Consider the following 21,588-nt stretch of genomic DNA (forward strand, 5'->3'; position numbering starts at 1 on the left):
CATTCTTGATGCTAATCCCAAATTCTTTTTATAAATATTGCTTAGGGAAGGATTTAAGCAAAGACATAAATCTGTTTTCTATCTACAATCAATTTATATGATTTACTAATTTCATTAAGGATTTATGTTTTGATTATGTCAGAACACCAACGTGTTAGCTGTAAAGAGTCATAATATTAAAACATACTTGGCCCTAGCCAGTTTGGCTCAGTGGATAGAACGTCAGCCTGTGGACAGAAGGGTCCCAGGTTCGATTCCAGCCAAGGGCACATGCCTGGCTTGCAGGCTTGATCCCCAGCAGGGGGTGCGCAGGAGGCAGCCTATCAATGATTCTCATCATTGATGTTTCTATCTCTCTCTCCTTCTCTCTTTCTCTCTGAAATCAATAAAAATATATTTTTTTTTAAAAAAAACAAGCAACAACAAAAAAACATACTTGCAGCCCTGGCTGGTGTGTTCAGTGGTTAGAGTGTGGCACCCCCCTGCCCCCCCCTCCCCCGCACACTGGAGGGACACGGGTTCAATTCCTGGTCAAGGGCATGTACCTGGGCTGCAGGTTCAATCTCTGGCCCCGGCTGGGCCATGTGCAGGAGGCAACCAATTGATGTGTTTCTCTCACATCGATGTTTTTCTCTCTCCCCACCCCTTCCACTTTCTCTAAAAATCAGTGGAAAAAAATATCCTCCAGTGAGGATAAAAATAAATAAATAAACCATCCTTCTAAAAATGTGTTTTTAGTAGACACAACCAATAGTCATAACCAGATTATTAGCTGTAACAACAGAGTCATTCTTTTGTTTTATTTGTAAACATCTGATCCAGACTTATTTTCTTAAATCTCACTTCCTTACAAGCTACCACTACTGTGGCATATTAACTTCATTTGATCTGTTCTTCAGTCTAAGACCTTCAAGAAGAATAACATTTAGGACTAAAGAGAAAGACATAAACACAAATACGGAGCAAGACGTACAGCCCTCACAGGAAATGTTTGAGGACAGGGGCCTTGACATTGGAAAGACTAGTCCCCAATCTTGGCTCTAACACTTCTTGGCCAGTGAGACGTTGGAAAAAGTATTTCTTTAGCCCCAGTTTCCTCATCTATAAAGTAGGGATAATAATGACTACACTTAAATAAAGGAGTGTGTGTATAGGTGTATAAAGTGAAATAATACATGTGAACTGTTCAGCATAGCACCTGGCCATAGAAGGGCTCAATACACTGTCTGTATATTCTACAAAGCAGACTTCTCTACACCAGAAAAAAGGGCAGCAATACTTATGTAACCTTAATAGTCATGTGCAGTTATCTGATCATTAAATAGCACTTAGTAGGGTTATTATGAACACTTCCCAAAGTACTCTTACACCCATTATTTCACCATAGATTCCTCTCTGCATGCATTACCCATTAGGCCTGGGAGTGTTAGAATAGAATTAGAAGACGTGGTGTCTATTTTAGAGGTGGGAGGATCAACCAATAAGAAGCTGAGGCAGGCGCACACAAAGCTCAGGTGCTTGCCGTGTTCTCACAGACAGACAGACAGACAGAGGGCTGGAGAGAGCTGGGTGGACACGAAGGCCATCAGGGAGGAACCCGCTCTGACAACTCTAGCTCATTCCCTCCTCTAGATTTTGACACAATCTCTTTAAAACCATCCACCCTGCCATTTAAATGGAACGTTGTTTCATGTGCCAATAAGTAGGACAGGGAAGGAACACAAATTGGGGAATCCTAGTGTACTAATACCACTCTCTTCTATTTCATGTTTTCATATCCAAATAGAGCCTCTAGGCAACACGCCCAGCTGTCCACATTCTAAAACAAGGCCCATGCTACCGCCTTGTCCGATGGTGGAAACATCAGAACTCCTGGGCTGTGGACAGTACGCTGGACCTGAGCAGACTACTACAGATTGTTTTAGTCAGTGCCCCAAAAACATGGTAGTCAGTGGAACATCATGAGGGAAAAGCCTTCGTGATGTGGAACAATTAGACAAACTGGCCTGGGTGAAACGAATGACGGGAAAAACTATTCCAGCATCGAGGTCTCCACTGCACAGGCCCGGGCAGCCCTACATCCCAGGACCCCGAAGTCTCTTCAGTCAGTTAAGGGCAAACACCACGGAGTGGCCCTGTGAGGCCGAGGAAGGGAACGTTAGGGAAGGTGGAAACTGCCACTAATGGAAACCAACTGGCTGCGGAAATGTCTATAGTCCTCACGAGAAAAGCTCGGCTTATAAGAAAAAAATAAATTAGTCCCCTGTCCTTTTCACACTGAGTTGAAGAATCCACATTAGGATGCAGTTCTGCTGAGTTCCTTCTGTTTTGCATTTAAAAGAAAAGGAGTTGAAAATCAGAGAACAATACTTGAAGTATCAGACGTGCATTTCATTAGCTCCCCATATGGAGTGCAGAACTTCTTGCTTTTGAAATTGTATATATTTATGCTCCTCAACCCCCTGAGAGGCTGTCTGGACTAAGCACTAGCTCTACTTCATAACAATTTTGGTTTCTCTTAATGTGGCCCACAAAGAGACTGGAGACTTTAATGGGTAGTACTTAAGAAAATCGACCTGTCAACATGCCGCCTTGCACGTGGCCCCGTTGGAGCAGACAGAGAAACTCTACCTTGGGGAAAGAGGAGAAGGTATGCTGCCCTCCGGGATGGTTCCATAGGCTGCCGGGTTCTTAGTGTCATCTGTCATCCACAGAATGAGCTGCTAATCTCTGTAATTTAAGGCCCCTACCAGTTCTAGCCTTTTAATTGCTTTTAAAGCTCGGCAGCAGCACTCTGGTGTGCTGGAGGGTGGCAACTTCTAAGACACCCACTTCAACTTTCTTTACAAGGCAGGAAACAAACTGGCCGTTTAAAAACAGTATTTAAATCTACCTTGCTCTACTCAAGTATTTCAAAAATGTGCCAAGAGAATTGGAACATCTAGGCGTAATTACAGTAAGTTAGGGATGGACGGCTACCTCAGCCTTAGCTAGGCCTCGGTGGATTTAAGCCAAATCCTCCTGCTTTAAAGTAGCGTTCTGTGGTTTACGACACCCCGGCTGCCGTGCTAGTGGGCATCTGGAAAAAAGAATGGCAGGACACTCATAACGTGTTTTTAGGTGGGTTCATTTTGCAATATAAGCCAGCTTCCCAGTTTCTTCCTGTCTTTTATTTTTTCCCCTTTTGGAAGGGAGAGGTGTTTTGGGGAGTAAAGCAGAGTGAATTTTAGACTGCCACGTACCGCCTACAGACATGCAGCAGAAAAGTTGCTGTTTACCCTGCCCAAGGCCTGAGGAATGGATTCTCATTCCACTCCCTTCTCAGAGTCCCTCATGGCCTGGAGCTTCTGATTCAAAACCTACCTCCCAGGCACTCTCTTCCTAGGAGCCACAGTGACCCCGGCCATTCATGCTGCAGGCACATACAAAGGGTCTGTATCTCCCCTCCCTGGCACCTGGGATGGGAAGGGCTTCCTTTCTGTTTGTCTGCTCAGCTCCAGGTGAGATTGTGGCAGGTGCCTCTGACCAAAGAGTCCACTGACTTGCAGTGTGTGGGTCAGGAAGAGCTCTGAGGGAGAGCAAGCACTGCAGACAGACACTCATTAAATGGAATATACCCCAGACTTTTCACTGGGGTGGAATTTGATGTAATGACTACGTTGCTAGGAATTAAATTCCTAGTCAGCGAGATAAGAAACAGAGAGGGTTGCCACCCTTTGGAAATGAAATAAGCAGGAAAAAAGAAAGATAGTAAGTGTGGAAAGGTAAGAAATCTTGACATCAACTTGGAAATGTTCCTACTCACTGTCCCATGTACAAAATCAGTCTCCGGGTCCTGTTCAGGGTTTCTTCATCTCTCTCAACTCTGCCCCTTGTCAGGTCTTCCCTGGGCAACAGAAAGAGCCTCCTACCCGACGGCTCCAGTCCTTGACCCATTCCAACCTGTCCCGCACACGATCAAACCTGCAACCTTATTAAGACAGAGCGATCTCCTTCCGAACAAGCTGCGCCGATTTCCGATCTCATGGGCACGTGAACAAGCCACTGACTGAGCAGCTCCCACATGCAGGGACCCTGCCAGGTCCACTCTCACAGGCCCACTGCAAGGCCACCACTCTCATTATCTCCGTCTTATAGATGAGGAGGGCATGGTCGATCCTGGGTGGACTCCTGCCCTCACAAAGGCACCGGGCACGGACTGCAGGCTCTCCTGCCTGGTCTCATTCCATCCAAGCGACAACCATCTGCTGCAATCACAGGGCTCTCTTTATTAGCTGCTCATACCCCTCCGGTGCCTTTTCTCCAGCTGCACGCCTCCTGGGAACTGCCTCTGTCCCCTGTGCCCAGGTAACTTATCGCCCTTTGAGGCCCACTGTCCCTCTGACCTGGCCGAGCTTCTGTCTCCTTCTAGTCAGACCAGTCTGAGCCCTGAATCGCTCACAAGTCACCTCACCTGTGTCACCTTTCTTCTCCAGTCAGCATGAGCTTCCCATGGCAGCAGTGCTATCTTAAGTGTGGGTACATCCCTATGGCACCCTGCAGGGCACCAGGCAGACAGATGCTTCAAAGCCTTAACTCTCTAAGAAAACATATCAAACGTGCTCTCCCAGACCGCTTCCCTCCGTTAAGCCCCTGGGTCCTTAGTGGGTAGTAATGCATTGCCGACGAAACGGGGAGAACGAAAGCAGGAGAACTGCTGACTGGTTACAAAAACTAAATAAAAAACAAACTAAAATGAAACCTGCTTAATTTCTTTTACCTTTACCACAGCACATATAGCACATCAGCCCTGTTCAAAGCGGTAACTCTCTAAGAAAACATATCAAACATGCTCTCCCAGACCGCTTCCCTCCGTTAAGCCCCTGGGTCCTTAGTGGGTAGTAATGCATTGCCGACGAAACGGGGAGAACGAAAGCAGGAGAACTGCTGACTGGTTACAAAAACTAAATAAAAAACAAACTAAAATGAAATCTGCTTAATTTCTTTTACCTTTACCACAGCACATATAGCACATCAGCCCTGCACTTTCCCAAGGAGGCAGTGCAAACTATTGACTACTGAGCAGGAAAGCAAGTGCTGATGGATCCTCTGTGGGAGGGAAGGTTTGGAACCTGATCAATAGGCTCAATTACCATAAGGTCAACTGAGACTCAAAATTGCTTTGTTACGCACAAGAACTTTTAATTATGCACACTGCAATAGCACTTATTCATTAAATTGTGTTTTAATAGATAATCTAACAGATATGAGGCAAGCTCTTAAAGCTGTCTTCCAGAGTTCCGATACATTCAAGTTCTAAGTCATCTTAGGTTCTGACATTTTTGAGGTAACAAGGGAATTACATACCACAAATATGAAATGATTCTGTCAATTAAGGGATGGGAAATCTGCCAGCAAGAGATGTAACCTTATCTATAACTAGTGTAATTACCCTGGTTGGCACCTAGTACCGAGAATAATCTGTCTATAAGGAACTGGGTCACAATTTATAGTCCTAAGAGCACTTAAGTGCCATGGAAATTCAAGAGTGACAGCTTCCTTGGTCAAGTCGTTTTAAAGTATTCCTCCTGAAAATATAGGAAAAAAATTTAAAAAAAAACCACTTTTCCCAAATTTTCATTTTATTTTGCTGTTAAGAATGTTATTTGTAGCCCTCGCTGGTTTGGCTCAGTGAATAGAAGGGTCCCGGTTTGCTTCTGGTCAAGGGCACGTACCTTGGTTGCAGGCTCCTCCCTGGCCAGGGCCCTGGTCAGGGCATGTGCAGAAGGCAACCAATCGATGTGTTTCTCTCACATCGATATTTCTCTCTGTCTTTCTCTCTCTAAAAATCAATGAAAAAATATCCTCTGGTGAGGATTAAAAAAAAAAAAAAAGAACGTTATTTGTAAAAGAAATTGACATAGCCCTGGCTGGATAGCTCAGTTGATTAAGCGTTGTCATGTACACCAAAAAAAAGGTTGTGAGTTCAATTCCCAATCAGGGTAGAAATGGGAGGCAACCGATCAATGTTTTTCTCCCACATTGATGTTTCTCTCTCTCTCCCCTTCCCTCTAAAATCAATAAACATATCCTCAGGTGAGGATTAAAAAAACTGGAACAAAACAGACTGTGTACACCCAGAAGAAAAGTAAGAGGCCTTCAATTGCTTTCAGTGGTGTCTTCCTGAGCATGTGATCAGGGAGCAAATGTGGGGATATACAGGGCCTGGCCATTTACACAGCGTCCCTTCTTCCAGAGGCAGAAAGGAAATGCTAGCTAACAGGATGGTTCATGTTACCTCATCAGTTGTATTAAAATTCAGGGATCTCACTAGGCTTCAATTTCTCTTTCACTAAAAGAAACATTTGGTCCCTGGAGTAATATATATCTGGCTAACAATCAAGCTTCTAGGCTGAAAACCAAGCAGCAGCTTTTTGTGTTAAAAGAAACTTACTCTAAGACCCTCTAAAAACTCAGGACTCCTACTTTCTCTCTTCCCTCTCCCTGAAAGAGAAGTCACCTGACACCAGCCTCAATGCATATACAGCATTCTTTCTGGAATGCAACCAATGGGACTTACACTTAAAGCCTCAAAATTCAGGATTCTTTACATCTTCATTCCCCTCATAAGCATTAGGTACTTTTGCCTGATGTGAAAGTCCCCTTTAGAGAAAAGAAGAAACTAGATCCAGACAGGTTACTAGAAATGCCCTAGACAACCTGAAGCGACAATCAGATTCCAGGCTCCCAAATTTCCTTTCTTCTTTTCAAGTTCCAAGGTCGAGATGGTTCACTAGTTATGAGAAAGATTTCTGAACATTAGCTGAATTAGTTACATTAGCATTTCATTGAGGTTTGAGATTTACATATTCTTTTAGTCATAAAAATGTTCAGAAAGAGCATGAAATCATATAACCTGGAAGTAAAAAAAGATGACTACAGAAAGGAAAATTTAAAAAAAAAGAAAAGGTTCATTTTCAGTCCTGATTCTGTGACAGTGTTTACTCAACAGCCAAAATATCTCTGAAGCCAAGAAGTATAAATAAAAGTAACGTCCATTTTACAGGCTGAGGGGGAGAGGGGGGAACACACACAAACAGGGACTTGGGAGGTTCTGCTTTTTAAACTTAGGAGTCTGTGGAAATTAAACTCTAAGACAGTAGGCAACCAGCTCTGACAGATTCCACTGGGAGAGTAAGCACCACCGTTGTCCTCACCTTAGCAGAGTTAGTCCGAAAAATAGTATCTCACAGAGTTGAGGTATAAGAACAAGTGAAAACACATATTTTGGAGCCACATGATAGAGAAGTTGGTCCTACCAAAAATGTCTATTCAACATCAACAATACCTTGATAGAAGGATGTTGCAATTCTGAGCTCTCCGACCATCAATCACCGAAAGCTCTTTGACTTTTAGTTTGGAACTCAGTGTGTCATCGATGGCATCTGCTTCTTTCTATAAAGAGCATGAGAGAAATCAATCACAGTCAACCAGGGACACTCCAGCTTCAGACACATACTTTCCCTATGCGCGCGCGCGCGCACACACACACACACACACACACACACACACACACAGGCAAAGCTGAGATGGTGAGGAGGGGAGTGTAGGAGGGTGACGGAATTGAAACAAAGACTAAAATCTAGTAGACAAAGGGAAAATAAGAAGCCCTGACCACCCACATTTGAAAAAGCATTGTTTGGAAGAACAAAGTGCTCCTAAGTTGAAGATGCTACGCGTGCATACATTATTAGGGAGTGGTGCCCTCCTTTTGTCCCCCAAACCCCTATGGACAGCAGACAGAACTGTCACTATGAATCAAGCTCAGCTGAGGCCTGCCATTGCTGGTCCAGCCATTTGTAGGGCACATTCACCCCACAACCATTTGCATCCTAAGCACTTAAAAGGCTGAATAATAAAGACCCCAAACATCTTCATGTGCAACAGGAAGCTCCCAAGCCCAGATGGTACCTTTCGTTACACTGGAGCCTAATGGACAGCTCAAGGCATTAGTCCAATTACTTGAGTTAACAGCGAAACACTACTTGCAACCCTGCTGCTGTGCAGAAAGCTGTAAGCAATGATGGCCAGTCATAGCTTATGGTGGGAGAAGCATAAAACAATCATATATAAGATACTGTTTGAGTAAGCTGGACATCAAGGTGAATACATAGACTAACTAGATAAATAGCAAGTTTAATCTTATCAGAGGTCAGGATCCATTTATAAAATGTAAGGAGCTCTGGCATTGTGTAACAGCTTAGGAAACAAAGACGATGTGGAATTTATACAAAGAGCATCATGTGAACAAACTTAGCAACTGTCTTTTGTCCTGATGAGATTCCAGCTAAGAGTTGAAACCCAACATGAAATTACCTAGGCATTGTGTTACACTATCTGAACAAAACGAGATAACTGAGACTTTTCGAGCTTATAGTGAGCTGGTTTACACTAAGCGAGGTTCAGGTAGTAGCTCACTTACCTGCTTGGAGTTACTGCTCACAAAGAAGTCCTACAGCCACGGCAGAGGCATGGGAAAGGCAAATCAGATACGTGCAGCTCAGAAACCACAGCAACAAAGGGGGTAAGTCCAGGAGATCAGGGAGGGGTGTAAGAGGTGACTACGCTCCTAGGAGCAGCAATGAGGGTGAATGAAAATGAGAGAGCCTGGCGGAAAATACAAATAAGGGCATGCTGAGCATTCGGGTTAGAGAGAGATGGCATGGGCCCCACCTCATTTTCACTGGTGGAAAATCAAAGTGAGAAAGGAATTCAAACACCCCAGGAAGACTCAAGTTGGGAAAGGAACCACATCCTGTTTGAAAGGACCGCTGGGCTCCATTGATTCAACATGATTTTTACTGGAAGTGAAAAAAAAAAATCAATTGAATCAACTTAAGGAAATTATTCCCATTGGTATATGCTACTACATATATATTTGGTGGAAGCAATCTTTTGTCTTCTTGTATCACAAGGAAGGATTATGAAAAGACAAAAGACTGGTTCAACAACATAGGTCAGTAGTATTAATCCTCAGTGCCCATAGGTGCGACAGGAAGGGAAAAGACAGAACTCACTAATTGGGAGACAATAAGGGATCTGTGTGGTGTGCAGCCATCGGTGGCCCTGTCCCAACTGCCTCAGGGCTGTTTCAAGCATACAAAAGTCAACAGCCTCTTCTTGAAATAGTCCATAGAAAAGACTTGGAATGAAGAAGAAAAGAGGAAGAAGTAATTGACACATTATGAGAAAGTCACAAATTTCTTTATATATTCTTGCCATGATGGAATGAATACAGCTACAGTGTGCAAAACACACCCGTTTTCGGACCAACCGCTAGCACAACCAGCATTTGCTCAGCAAATTCCTTAAGGCCTCACTGGTTCTGGCAGTGCCGCTAAGGCCAATTTTACGCAGATGAGCGGCTTCATAGATAGCATTCAGGGAAACAAAATGCCCCCTCCCCTGGCTCCACACTGACATGAGGGACTGCTTTTCTAGAATGGCATTAAAAAATCATTGATAACCACAAGGAAACTTTCTTCTCCTCTGATGTCACAGTTTTCTCCTGTCCTTGTAATTGTCAATTTTTCTACTCTAAAACTCCTTAGGACTTGTTCCCTGTAAAAGCAGTTTCTCCTTTCAAGGGCAGAAATAACTATGATCATGTGAACTCCATGAGGCCTTACCCTACTTTTCTCTCTTAAAGAGACAAGCTGCTTAGTTGAATTTACATCTGGCTCTCACTATTTGGCCTTCAGAAAAGAAACTTCTAAAAAGTTCTCTGGCAACTCTCCATAAATTCCCACCATCAGGAAATGGAGATTTCTGACCTCTACTGTCATGGGCTATGGAATCAGGCAACTATCAATAACTAGCTGGTACTGGTGCTCAGTCTGTCCGTAAAATGGGGTCAACAACCGGATTACTAATGAGGATTAAATGTGATAATGCATGTAAAGCATTTTGTACAATGCCTGACACACAGTTTTGAGCTCATGACTTGGAAACTATCATAAAATTATCTTTCAAGCTGATGATCAAGTCCGTTTCTTCTCCTACTGTCCTGCTTTCGGCTGAGTTGAACAGTTGGTCCAGATCTCCCCTTTGTAACCAGCGGCAGTAATAAGTGCAACAATAGCTAAGTAATGTGTCTCATCTTCCCAGGGGAGGGGATGAGGAATGCCATGGGAGAGTTTGGTTAATTGTTAGCCTTACGATTCCCTTCCTTTAAAGATTCCTTGAATCATCACATTTTAAATAAAATCACAACGTTTATTAGATGGGGCATGACAAAAATAACAATGTTTCCAGGTCTATTTCAAATAAGTTAACATTCTTTTTGAAACCTTAAATTCTTCACTAACTGGCTTGAACCAAACTTGACAGAATCATTTATCTTTGGCTCCACCTAACAGGCTGCCTGATTTTTCCAGATGATTTTTTGGTGTAGAGCTTTGCGTTTGGAATATAAATAGGAAGTTGGGACTTTCATTTTCAGGAACTAGTGCTGATAGATTCTTATAGATACGGTTCCACAATGAAGTAATGACTCAACAGTTCTCAGATAATAAATGAATGGGTCTTAATCTTTTTGAGGTTGAGATTCCTTTGTAAATCTGATAAAAGCTGGGATCCCTCTCCAGAAAAATTGTATACACTGATGTTTATATAAACCCTGCATTTGATTAACTCTTACCATGCAGTCCATTACAGAACCTCTACCTTATACTTTAGTCTTAAGAAAAATCATCATTTACAATTTTCTCTTCAGTGTTCAAGGATCAAGATTATTGAAATATATTCCTAAATCACATAATTTTTCAATGTGAAAACGAGATAAACAGAATAATGAAACATGTAAAAAGAATAAAAAGGAAAATTATTTGACCATTTGTAAGTATCAGAAGAACCATTAAATGTTCCGAAAGGGACCCCAAGAATGATCTGTGCATTACACACTGGCAGGAGAGATCAGGTTGTGGAGCCTGAGACACAGTTACCCTTTGTTCCCAAAATCAGAGCAGAGAGGCTTTGAGATATTATTCTGCAGGCTGATAACAGGACCTATAAAGAAGGGGTGTCCTCAGGCAAAGAGCAGGGGGGAGGAATGAAGATAGTGAGCTGTTAATTTATTGCCACAAAGATATGACTCCCTCTATTCTAGGTAAATGTCAAGTTCATTTCCCTCTGTCCAACTGCATGGATAGGGAGAATGAATTTATAACATCTCAAGATAAAATTTCCCACAAAACCAAGATGAATATTGTTTAATTGTATGTAAAATAGTATTACTACACAATGCACTACTTTATATAATAAAACAAGCCTTTTGTGGCTGGCCTGTGTAATATAGTTTTAATGAGGAAAAGAGCTTTTGAGATTCAAGAAATTGACTTTCAAATGAACTTTTGGAATGTGAGCAGGGGAATAACTAACTGCGCGCTATTAAATTCCATTTTATGTGGCGCGTAAGCTTATATAATCAGCCCTGCACACCTTTGATATCCACACTGAAAAAAGGCCTGAATAAGAATGGTCTTATTCTTAAAACTGCAGTTAAAGAAAATCCTTTGCAAAACCCAACCTTCACAATGAATAAAACCATGGCATAAGAACAACAGGAAGCTAAGAATTATGCCATTTGTATACTTGACTGTGCTACCTGTTTGGACACTGAATATACACTAAGCCATTTTTTAATTATCTGTGAAATAGGAATAATACTCACTTCATAGAACTGGTGTGAGGATTAAATTTAAAAATAAGTGTAAGAGCTCCTTGAGAACTAACTTTAGGGTTGATGAGACTGGGAACTCCATACCAAAACTGATTATCATCTTTTAGCCTACCTTACTGTTATTTAAAGATTTCCCTTATCTCTGCTTTTATTCTACAAGTTGCATTGTAGGCATGCGTAACCATTTAATACATTTGCATCATTTGAAATACTTCATATATAAAGCAGACAGTATAAATATTTGTCCTGCTTTTAATGATACAATATTTTTAAAAATCAAATGGAGCATATCTTGTGCATGTGTATGAACATATATTTATAGAAAAATCTCTCCTAAATGTCATTAATTAATATTCATCTAAATTATACTGATCTGATATATATAAATATTTTCCCCCCTTCTCCCCAAATCTTCCTCTGTGCAATGTTCCTGTTGCATGCACACAGATAATGGCTTGCATGAGTTCCTTTCCTCTCTGAGAAATTTATTTGGCCAATCAACTGGCTGAAGTACTAGTATAGGGAATTTGACCAAGGTCTGTTTTTCTTGTTATTATTTTTTATTTAAAGTCTGGAGGGAAGAAAGAGGAGATACCATAGGAAAAATAGGTTCCTAGTATTCATCTGGGAGTGGAAAAGAAAGCAGCTCAAGTGTGATAATTATACAATACTCTGAGACTAGCGGACAGTCAGCAACAGGCAGCCTGTTTCCTTTATTCTGTCTACAACTTCTCACTAGAGTGCCTGCATCTTTCGATTTTCTATCTCTCTATGTTCAGTAAATTCAATGAAATGGCTCAGATTTCCTTCATTTGGGAAATATATTTATGGCTTTCAAGTTCTCATCTCAAATTCTTGCAGCAAGAGGAGAAACATGCTTGAACCAAGCTGAGCAGGTGTGTTGAAACTTTTCTCCAGGAAGTGCTATTGAAAATGGCACCAATGGTTCTACTTGCCAGTCTACTTAGTGGTAAGTACAACTGAAATGTGCTGGACTAGCCTGACTGCAATGACTACTGATTAGTTAAACAGTGACTGGTTGCTAGGAGACAATTGCCCAATGCCAGGCTTTCTGCAACCCTGTCTCCCAGAGCTCTTAAGAACTGTCCACATATTTGTCCCAGAGCATTTTGGCAGCATCCTTTTGCACCTTCTGCTGAAAGCCAGTTAATTATGAGTCTTGTAAACTTGGGTCTTTCAACCACCTGCCTTCATAATAAATGCAAGCCACATGCTCAGGCTTGAATAGCATCATTTGGAATAACTGCTGTTTTCCCTTCCTTTAATTTACTTCCCAAATCCTCACCTTCAGCAACCAGAATGGACCAGTATCACTAGTAGTAACTGAAACTAAAGTAGGAAATCAATGGGCCATGTAATGAGGTCAGAAAATTATTTGACTTTCCCAGGAAATCAGCTAAACTGTCAAGGCCCAGAGAACACTTTGCTGTGACAGCAGAGGGAGGAGACCCTTGCCGCTGATCAGGGATGAGTCTGCGCCGAGCACCTGCTGTATGAGGGCTCTAAACACACCCTTTACTTGAAAGGTCAAGTGTCTCGCTTCCTAGTGGACAACGTCCTATCTTCCTGTTCCTCATTTCCTTTAATGGTGTGCATGGTATTGCCCAAACTTGCCTTCACACTTACATCTGGTACCAGCTAGTCCTGTTTTAAGGTTATGCGGCCATGCCAGGCAACACTTGCGTTTTTGCACACTTCTAGAATAGCATTAAAATGCACTGCAGAGAGGCTGTCCCTCTAAGTGAAAATATTCTGGCTAAAGGACATACCCACTTTTCTTTTCAATGGCAGATGTATTCAAGGCCATTTTAAAAATAACCCCCCTCATCTTTTGTGTCCCCTCCCAGCTGCAGGCATCTTCTCCCTCGGTGCAGGGCAGTTCTGCTTTGAGAACTCTTTCCTAGGCACCAGGCCAGGCCTAAGCAGACTAGGAAGTGTGCTGCTTGTTTGAGGAGACTCAACTCTGGCATGATTCATTCAGGAGCGAAGGGCCTCCCAGCAAAGCCCGAGGAAGGCCCCTGCCTGGCAGATGCACAGCACCCGAGTGCTCCTTGTTTAAGCAGCACTCCGCTTTCCTCATCATTTCCCTCCCACAGTCACCCTTAAGGATCTTCCTTCTCACACTGGGGGACTTCATTTTTCCCTTCCCAGGTCTCTGACTGCCTGACTGGGACCTCACTCCACCTCTTCCTTGTTCTTCTGAAACACTGAACCTGACCACCTTGCTGTGACCTCTTCTGGCCCACGTGAGAGGTACCACGCATATGTGACGGGAGTTCATGATCACATGCTCTCACCACTATCACGAGGGCTCTGCTGACTCCCCAAAGCTTCCCTGGTCCTAGTTGTATCACTGCCACCTGCGCACTTGCTCAGCCTCCCAGCCCCACTCTGAGTCGATCGTGTTCATGACATAATAAAAACTTCTCTCTAGGCTCCAGCTAGCTGCCAAATTACAGCCATTCACTAACCCCCAAACTTCCAAAGGTCCCATCTATTTGAAAAAAGCAGTCTGCTTCTGATAATAACCATCTGATATGGTGTGTTTTTTTCCAAAGTCAGATAAACTAAAATGGCTTCAGAGAGAAACATTATTTTGGCCAAACAAGTTAATATACAGAACTTCCACCAGTGGAGACAAGGTCTTGGACACACACCAGGGTATGAAGCTCCCTAACAAGAAGCTTATATACCTTTGACATGTTCACACACACGCACTGACAGGCACACACGTGTGGACACATACACCATGCTGCTTTGCAGGAACATGCAGGGTAGACCAAACAGCCTAGAACTAAGATGCCTATCATGGCATGGGTATGGCAGGTGGCCCAGGGATCATGCGTGAGGATGTGGTTTCCTCTGTAGCATCTGGAAGGCATGTGCTGTTACCTGCTGTCTTTGGTAGGCAGAGAAAGTTCGTTCCAGGTCTTCAAGATCTAGAATTTTGAAGACTTTTGAATCATCAATTTCAGTCCATACTGTTCCTTCCAGCTTGTTCTGCAAACATTAAGTTAATAAGCACTAGGGTTTACAGCTATACACAAAAAGAACAGACGTGGTTATATTTTAAAATGCTGCTATCCCCAATTTTTCATTCTACCAGATGCTCAAAGTGAGCTGGTTTCCAACAAGGTGCCATTTATTTCAGAAGCTTTATCACTTAAATATCTAAGCTGGTGAGAAGCCCGAGTCCATACTAGAAAATGAAATCACTTAGCAGCCAGGGCTGTGTCCCCTTTCTGTGACAGCACCGTGAGCTGCTAATGACACCCATTGGAGGGGAGAGCGGGACAAATGCTTACCTCCGGCAGCTTGGACCAGTTGAAGGATTTCAGGGCATTGGTGGGCTGAGGAATGTTCTTCTTCTTTAGTGCCAGACCCAGCGGAGCACCAGGAGGTGGCATGATTCCCCCCAAGGGAGGAGGCCCTGGGGGAGGGGGAGGCCCCCCTGGGGGGAGGGGAGGAGGAGGAGGAGGAAGCACTCCTCCTGGCAGAGGTGGGGGCGGTGGGGGAGGAAGGAGAGACCCTGGCACAGAGGAGGGAAAGGGTGCCCCTGGGGCCCCAGGCGAAGGTCCACCTGGGATTGAAGCACAGACAGCCCTCTGCAAAGATAAAAATAGGAAAAGAGATCAGTGGAAGAAGTAAATTCACTGGATGATTTTGAGAGTCTGACACTTTGCCTGAAATTACAGAGGAATTCTGAGCATGTGGGATCTAAGGGGCAGTAAGGCCAACAGACCTTCCAGGCCTTGGTGGACTCTACTGGGTGGGGCCTTTGTATTTGGTGCTCTGGTGCTTCTACGCAAAGTGTTCACACACCTCTCACTTTTGAACCATCGTCCAGTTGGGTTTTCTGGAAATCAGTTTTTATTTTAAAAGGCTAATGGGCTCCCCTTGCTCTTATTAGAGGATTTGTATTTAAAAAATGCACACTCCAAATCGCCTCTGCTGCCCAGCCTATAAGATAGCAGAGGGAGCAAGTCTCACAACCATGCAGTAAATCGGGAGCTGGTTCAGGTTTTCTCCCCGAGTCAGGAGCTGGCGACAGGACGAGGGGCTCAGGGACAGGATAAGAGAGGGCGGAGCGGCTGCCTGTGGTCCTCACCCTGCTGAGCTCGTGCAGCTGGGCCGTCAGATCCGCCACCTGCTGCTTGACTTGCTTATGCTCAGTGGTCTCCTTTTCAAGCTTCTCTTTCATTTTATTTAAGGTCTGCATCATCTCCTCCTTCTCTTGGGTCTTGGCGTCACATTCTCTCTCTTTCTTTTCCAATTTCTGTTGTAGTTCATTGTGCTCTGCATAGGAAACAGCCAGACATGAAAACCAGGCTCTCTTCAAAGCCGAAGCGTCTTCTCTACAAAGAAAACTGAGGATTGGGAGGTTCTTTATTAGGTAAATATTCCTCTTCTCCATCAAGGGGAGCGGCTTGCGGGCGCAATGGTGTTCGTACTTAGAGGGGGCTTCAGATGAAGAACTTTATTCACTACTACATTTTCTAAGAGATGGAGGAAGAGACCCTAGAGCCACAGTTCTTGTGCAGGAGAATGGTGCCTGTTTGGAACTTAATTCAGAATCCTGTCATAGACATGGCCCTTCACCGACACTCGGGAAAATGAGTATCAAAAGGGCCTCTTCACAAATTAGAAATGAAGAGAGAGGCCCAGGGTTTCTTAGCTAGGTTTTCTGGCTTGTGTCTGACTCACAGAGGGGCTGAGAGGGAGGATCTTGCACTGTGAGGAAATGCTGCTGCCAGACCAGTGTTTGTTCCAAAGCAGCCATTTCTTCCACCCCCTCAAGGCTACTTGGACTAGAAGAATGTTATGCTTCTGGCAAATAGTTCTTAAAACTTGTGAAAACAAAGGTTATCATCTCAGCATTAAATATCTTTAGGGCAGTGGTACTGGCTGACCATGAGAATCACCGTCCTATGGGGAGAAAAGTAGCTGCTCTCATCTGCAGTTTTACTGACTCCCAGTCCTGCCGGAATCAGCAGTAGTGCTTATCTGCATTGCCAATATGCCTGCCGCTCTGGCACTAATGGGAGTGACGGGCTTTGGAAAAGAGGACTAAAGAAGTTTAGACTGTAGGTCTTCATTTCCAATACTTGGCCCCAATTACAATCCCTATTCTTTTTATATCAGTAAACCCACTAGAGAGATAACCCACTGGGGCAGAGCTATACAGAGTTGGTATCTATGTCCAAATTTGATCACACATTGAAAATTTTGCTTTCTCTGTCTCTTACTTTCCCTTTTGAGTCCACCAAGATCAGACTTTGAAGAGAAGGGTTCAAGACACCCAAGTCCTTGGCTTTTACCAGCCTTGGAGCAAAGGTAATGGTTAACCCACTTTTACCACTTCTACCACTTTGGGCAGTCAGACACATCTGAAAACTCCCTCCCTGTCTCCCCTTTTCCTTCTTCTATCTCCGTTTCATTCCTCTCTGACAGCTGTAAGACTCGACTCTCCATCACCAGTCATTAGCCTCTGACATCTGGCCTCACCCCAGAACCGCCTGAGGGAGTAACATCTCAGAAACCCAGACTCTATCCCAGAAAGTCTCTTCTGCAGGCTGGGGCAGGGCTTGGGGTCTGTGGTTTCCAAATGCTCCCTAGATGATTCTGATGTAATGCCAGGTTTGGTAAGCTCCAGTCTAAAGGATTCTCTCCACGAATGGCATCCATTTATCATCCATTTGCTAAGCGTTTACTCAGTGCTCACTGGGTGTGCTGCACAAGAGAATTCTCCCCAGATATGCTCCACCTTTCAGGGCCACGGAACTTCCTGTCTCCTCACAGCCTCCGCCCTCTGACTAACTCATCAACACGTGCCCTCTTTAACACAACTTTGCTACTTGAAGCTTCCCGAACAGAGTTTTATCTACTATGTCTCCTTTCACTCCCTTCCCTTGACCTCGCTTTAAAACATCCTGTTCCTCCTACTGACCGTGGCCATTTTCTCTGTACCACCGCAGCCTACAAAAGTCCCTGTCATTTATTGTGCAACCGGCATGTGTCGGACACTATGCTTCAGTCCTTACATTCCTTTTGTCATTTAATCTTCACAGCAACCCTGTGATTTAGGTTTACTCTTCATTTTTCAGAGGAGGAGACTGGAGGAGAAGAGAACAGGGCTTAGCCTACCCACACAGTCGGGGGCAGAGCTGAGACGCAGACCCAGAGCCCAGCACATGCCTGACACGCACAGGCACTCAATGAGTATCCATGGAATGAATGATTGAATGACCGCAAAGCTATATCCTCAGTTCTCTCATCAACTTGCACACCTGAGTCTCCATCCTTTAAGGGTGTATCCCTAAAATACCACTCATTGATCATTTTCTCTTTGATATAATTTCTCTTTACTATTTTAGTCAATGTTCCTATTTTTTTTTCTATAAAAGTTTCTAGAATTTATTTCTAAAAATGGATGTGCAACCTGACTTTTTGGAGAGCAATCTGAATTCATACGAGGAACTTGGAACATTACAGATCTTCACATTTGGCATTTTCCCCTATCAGTGTGGCCCTGCCCTTCTGCTCAATGGAAAAGGACAAATGTGACAAGAGGGAAGGAAATGCTTCTGCAGTTCTTGGATCTTCTTTTCAACACTCTTGGCGTGAGTGCTCTTGTATTTCACTGGCTGTGACTGAGTAACGTGGACAAGGAACAGGAAGTCAATTAATACTGGCTGGGAGTATGACTGTTTTCTCAAAGGGGCCAACTTTAATTTGCTAATATTTTGAAGGAGGAGAGAAAGTTATACCCATTCTGTGTGAGGCTGGCACAGCGATGGGCACAAATGACCCTCTTGTCATCCAATGCTTACTATTACTATCAATGACATATCCAAATACTCACCAGTAGCTGGCCTGTTAATGTTACATAACACATATATCTACAAAGGTCAGTGTTCCTCTGCATGATTTCTCTCTTTATAACTGGTGCTAAAGTCAGGTCATGTGAAGAACTGGGCTGCCGAAACCAAGTGCCCGTGTTTCTCTTTTAAAATTCTGGGCATTCCCTGGTGTTCCTTAGTATATTTCTAACAACCCAGTGTGCTTTAAAGAGCAACTATGCAGTAGGAGATGGGCTAAGAAGACTAATAGTCAAGAAAATTTTAATTAACAAACACTGAACAGCAAATACTTCAAGCTTTTTCAAAAAACTTATATGGTTATAATAAAAGGATAAAATTTGGTAAGTAGCATGACAATTAAAAATAGCATAAATTTAAGAAAAACCAGTACAAAATGCCCTTAAGATATGAAAAAAAAAAAAAAGACTTATGCACTAAGGTCAATAAGATGCACCAATGTAAATTTCTAAAATATACAAAAAGCAGAGTTAGTTGCCCAATAACAAATAATGTAGCCTCTTCTCTTGTCAGGGCCTCATCATTTACCTTTTCTCATTTTTTCTGCTTGTTCTTTCCACTGCTTGACTTCATTTTCATTAACCAACCTGTGTAATAGTTAAAGTAGCATTCATTAGAAAACACACAAAAGGCCTGCTGCTAAATGCATGCTCTCTAGGTACAAACAATCTGCTGCAGAGAACCCCTCAGCATGCTTGATACACTTGGCAATCCAGACGAGACTTAGATATAATACACGTGTATAGCAAGGAATTCCTATTTGACCTCTAAAACATTTCAGTTCTCCCAGCTGCTATTTTAAAGTAGGATTAAAATTAATGTCTTACAACTGGCACTATTATCTTACAGACAGCAAAGTAGGAAGAAACTTACATCCGTACGACATTCTTAATATTAAAGTTTTCCAAAGGTGTGGAGTCAGGGTCCTGTCCTTTGTCATTCTGGATAACTATTTGCTGTATAATTCTATCTAGTAGGAGCCAGTACTGAACGGTGTTGCCACTTCTCTTGTCTACAAAAGAAAACAGTGATGGAAAATACTTCAGGTTATTTCTCAACTAGAATGAATATTTTTTCAACATGATCACCCGAAGGCCCAGCCTTGGAACCAGAGAGATGTTTACACCTGTACCTACGCTTCCCAGAGTTTCTGGAATTCAGACCTGCGATGATCATTTACTTACTTGAGAGGAACTTTCTACCCCTGTCTATATGTGTTGTAAGGTATATGTTTATTTTTAAAATCAAAGCAAGTTATAATTAATTTCATTTTGAGAACTTCACGACATCCCACAGGCTGTGTGGAGACATACTGGGCTGTCACAAAACCAAGGTTTGAAATCCCTGGTGTGCACCCAACCTAATCAGCATGTCCGGAAGACACAGCCCTTTGGCTGATGCCCAAACACTGAAGAATACGTATCACAAACACTCACAAGGCATTTGGAGGCAGTGGTGCAGGATAGACATGAAGTGAGGGTAAGCTTCACTGTGGGTCAGCCTCTTCCTGGTCAGCTCAAACATCTGAGTCGCACTTTTTGTGTCTATGTGAACCTATTTCACATGAAAAAGAAATTTAAGTCAAATACCCAAGTTCCTCAGTTCCCACCATGCAAGGTAAGCAAACCTAAGGCAAACAGAAGCTCATCCTGCCACTTAGGTAGCAGAGCAGAACTCTGATGTTGCTGTTAGGTCACACGGCTGCATGCTGGCTCTACAACACATGTTGCAACGGGGGACTCTGTGAGCTCATGAGTCAAGTCAGAAAAATTGTAAGCCCACATACCAGTTCAAATCTTTTGGCAAATTCTAGTTCATCTTCATTTCGGAGCATTTCAAAAAAGTCTAAATGCCTGAAAGACAATTAAAGAGATGCTATTAGAACACCCTACAAACACAGGCACACAAGATTCAAGTCTAGGAAATGGATTCAGGGCTAGTGCCAAAACCTACACCAAGTGTTCCACACAGTGTGCTGCTTCTTTCACCAAGAAAGTCTTAACATAATAAACAGCATTAGCCGAGTTGACATTCTGGTGCAAGTACCTTGTGTCACGGACAGGTTACAAGTAGTTGATAGAGTGGCGCTACACACAAGGAAAAAGCACGAACTGTCTCAGACCGTACAGCCTGACTTACCTATCTAATGTTGAATTTTCATGTTCTCTTAGTTTATCTATGACAGGTTGAATTCCTAACATCAGAAATTCATAGCGCAGGTGAAGTCTAAAGTCCAAACTTTCCTGAAAGTAAAAGGGTGATAGAATTCATATTTACCTTTTTAGAATAGTCAGTAATCTTTCAAAAAATATTCTTTAATAATATATGTTTTGTACATAAGGTCCTTACCACGCCTGCGCCTTGGCTCAGCACTGCATTGATGAAGGACATGATGGCAGTCTTGAGACTCACTTCATCCCGATACCGCCCTGTGCTTTTATCCAAGTCATTAATTAATGTCTACCAAGGATACAAATATAAAAACAAAGGACCGAATCATTACTAACCTTCCACTCATTTTATTAGAAGTTAATTTTTAAAATCATGTGCTTAGTCAGAATCACATTGATCCATAGAAAGCCACTTTTTAAAGATTAGGCCTAAAAACTCTTTCAAAATTCTGAATATCATATATGTTCATATATACATGCATACAAAATATAGAAGACTGCTTCGTTAACTCTGCTTGCTTCTTCCATGTGAGTATAATTATGGTGACATAATCTCACTGTTTAGGCTGCTCCTAAACTAAGAAGGGCAACCTGTAAAATTTTCAGGGCACATCCCATTTAGTGGATTCAAAAGATGTGTGCTCTATCGTGTGTAGGAACCTGGGTCACATTTTCAAGTTCAGTAAATCCAAAACCCCGGATTGATCAATTATAGAAAGCATACTCTACTCGCTGGTCCTAAAACCTAAGAGGAAAGAAATGTTTGACATCATGGTGTAAGTAATCACCAAGGAAATCT

At 42.9% G+C, this 21,588-nt stretch overlaps 1 protein-coding gene across 1 annotated transcript in view; it reads right to left on the reverse strand.

The window, feature by feature from the left end:
• The window catches only part of DAAM1 (dishevelled associated activator of morphogenesis 1), a 159,198-nt gene that overhangs the window by 24,510 nt on the left and 113,100 nt on the right, over positions 1 to 21,588 (reverse strand). Inside the window, exons 7-17 of the mRNA XM_014545958.1 lie at positions 20,968 to 21,078; positions 20,758 to 20,861; positions 20,405 to 20,471; positions 20,055 to 20,172; positions 19,492 to 19,630; positions 19,147 to 19,205; positions 15,849 to 16,036; positions 15,046 to 15,345; positions 14,633 to 14,740; positions 8,462 to 8,491; positions 7,321 to 7,434 (exon numbers count right to left, since the gene is read on the reverse strand). Coding sequence (XP_014401444.1) covers positions 7,321 to 7,434; positions 8,462 to 8,491; positions 14,633 to 14,740; positions 15,046 to 15,345; positions 15,849 to 16,036; positions 19,147 to 19,205; positions 19,492 to 19,630; positions 20,055 to 20,172; positions 20,405 to 20,471; positions 20,758 to 20,861; positions 20,968 to 21,078 — 1,338 coding nt within the window. The remainder of the gene's footprint in view (positions 1 to 7,320; positions 7,435 to 8,461; positions 8,492 to 14,632; positions 14,741 to 15,045; positions 15,346 to 15,848; positions 16,037 to 19,146; positions 19,206 to 19,491; positions 19,631 to 20,054; positions 20,173 to 20,404; positions 20,472 to 20,757; positions 20,862 to 20,967; positions 21,079 to 21,588) is intronic.

Source organism: Myotis brandtii, unplaced genomic scaffold (genome assembly GCF_000412655.1).
Source record: "Myotis brandtii unplaced genomic scaffold, ASM41265v1 scaffold423, whole genome shotgun sequence".
NCBI lineage: Eukaryota > Metazoa > Chordata > Mammalia > Chiroptera > Vespertilionidae > Myotis > Myotis brandtii.